Source organism: Penaeus monodon, chromosome 32 (assembly GCF_015228065.2).
Source record: "Penaeus monodon isolate SGIC_2016 chromosome 32, NSTDA_Pmon_1, whole genome shotgun sequence".
Lineage (NCBI taxonomy): Eukaryota > Metazoa > Arthropoda > Malacostraca > Decapoda > Penaeidae > Penaeus > Penaeus monodon.
Window position 1 is genome coordinate 34,820,487 of NC_051417.1, and position 1,394 is coordinate 34,821,880.

At 49.1% G+C, this 1,394-nt stretch overlaps 1 protein-coding gene across 1 annotated transcript in view; it reads left to right on the top strand.

The window, feature by feature from the left end:
* The window catches only part of LOC119593648 (A disintegrin and metalloproteinase with thrombospondin motifs adt-1-like), an 88,803-nt gene that overhangs the window by 34,300 nt on the left and 53,109 nt on the right, over positions 1-1,394 (top strand). The window contains exon 8 of the mRNA XM_037942600.1: positions 1,174-1,385. Within this exon, the coding sequence (XP_037798528.1) occupies positions 1,174-1,385 (212 nt within the window). The remainder of the gene's footprint in view (positions 1-1,173; positions 1,386-1,394) is intronic.

A 1,394-nucleotide genomic window follows, 5' to 3' on the forward strand; every position in this document is an offset into this window, starting at 1 on the left:
GGAGTGGGAGTGGGACCCACTCAACCCAACCCCCCCCACGACCCACTCAACCCAACCCCCGTACGACCCACTCAACCCAACCCCCCCACGACCCACTCAACCCAACCCCCCCCACGACCCACTCAACCTCCCACCCTCCTCAACCCCCTCAGTTCACCCATTAACCCTTCAACCCACTCATCTTAAACCCCAGCCCTTAACCCCTTTGACCTGACCTCTTAACCACTCCATTATTTAAACTACTTAAACCTCCAAATGAAACCCACTTAGAACCCACATAAAACCCACTTAAAATCCACATAAAACCCACTTAGAACCCGCGTAGAATCCACTTAGAACCCACACAAAAATTGTTGAAACCCACATAAAACCCACTTAGAACCCATTCAAAAGCCTCTTAGAACCCACATAGAATACTTAAAACCCATAAAGCCTACATAAAATTAATTTAGAACCCATTTCAACCCTGTTCAAAACCCACTTAGAACCCACACAAAAATAATTAAAACCCACTCAAAGCCCACTTGAACCCCATTCAAAACCCACATAAAACCCACTTAGAACCCCACTGAAAACCCACTAGAACCCCATTGAAAACTCACTGAGAATCCACTTAGAACCCCACATAAAACCCACTTAGAACCCCATTGAAAACCCCACTTAGAACCCACTTGAACCCAATTCAAAACCCACTTAGAACTCACTTAAAACCCCATTCCAAACCCCACTCAGAACCCCATTGAAAACCCACTTAGAACCCACTTGAACCCAATTCAAAACCCACTTAGAACCCCATTGAAAACCCACTTAGAACCCCAATAAAAACCCACTGAGAGCCCCATTCAAAACCCCACCTAGAACCCACTTCAAACCCCATTCCAAACCCCACTTAGAACCCCATTGAAAACCCACTTAGAACCCACTTGAACCCAATTCAAAACCCACCTAGAACTCCAATAAAAACCCACTGAGAGCCCCATTCAAAACCCCACCTAGAACCCACTTCAAACCCCACTTAGAACCCCATTGAAAACCCACTTAGAACCCCAATAAAAACCCACTGAGAGCCCCATTCAAAACCCCACCTAGAACCCACTTAAAACCCCATTCCAAACCCCACTTAAAATAAAAAACACTAAGCCCCCCCCATTCTCCCTCCCCCCCCCGTTCCAGGTCCAGGCCCTGTACCGCCACCCTTCGCTCGGCCGCCAGGTGGACCTCACCATTAGCCACCTGCGCCTCCTGTACACGCAGCCGGCGGACCTGCCCACCTACGACGGCGAGAGGATCAAACTCCTGAAGGCCTTCTGCGACTACAGCAGGAGGAATAACGATCCTGACGACGGGAATCCCGAGCATTGGGATATCGGGGTCTATCTGTCGGGGTAGGTTGC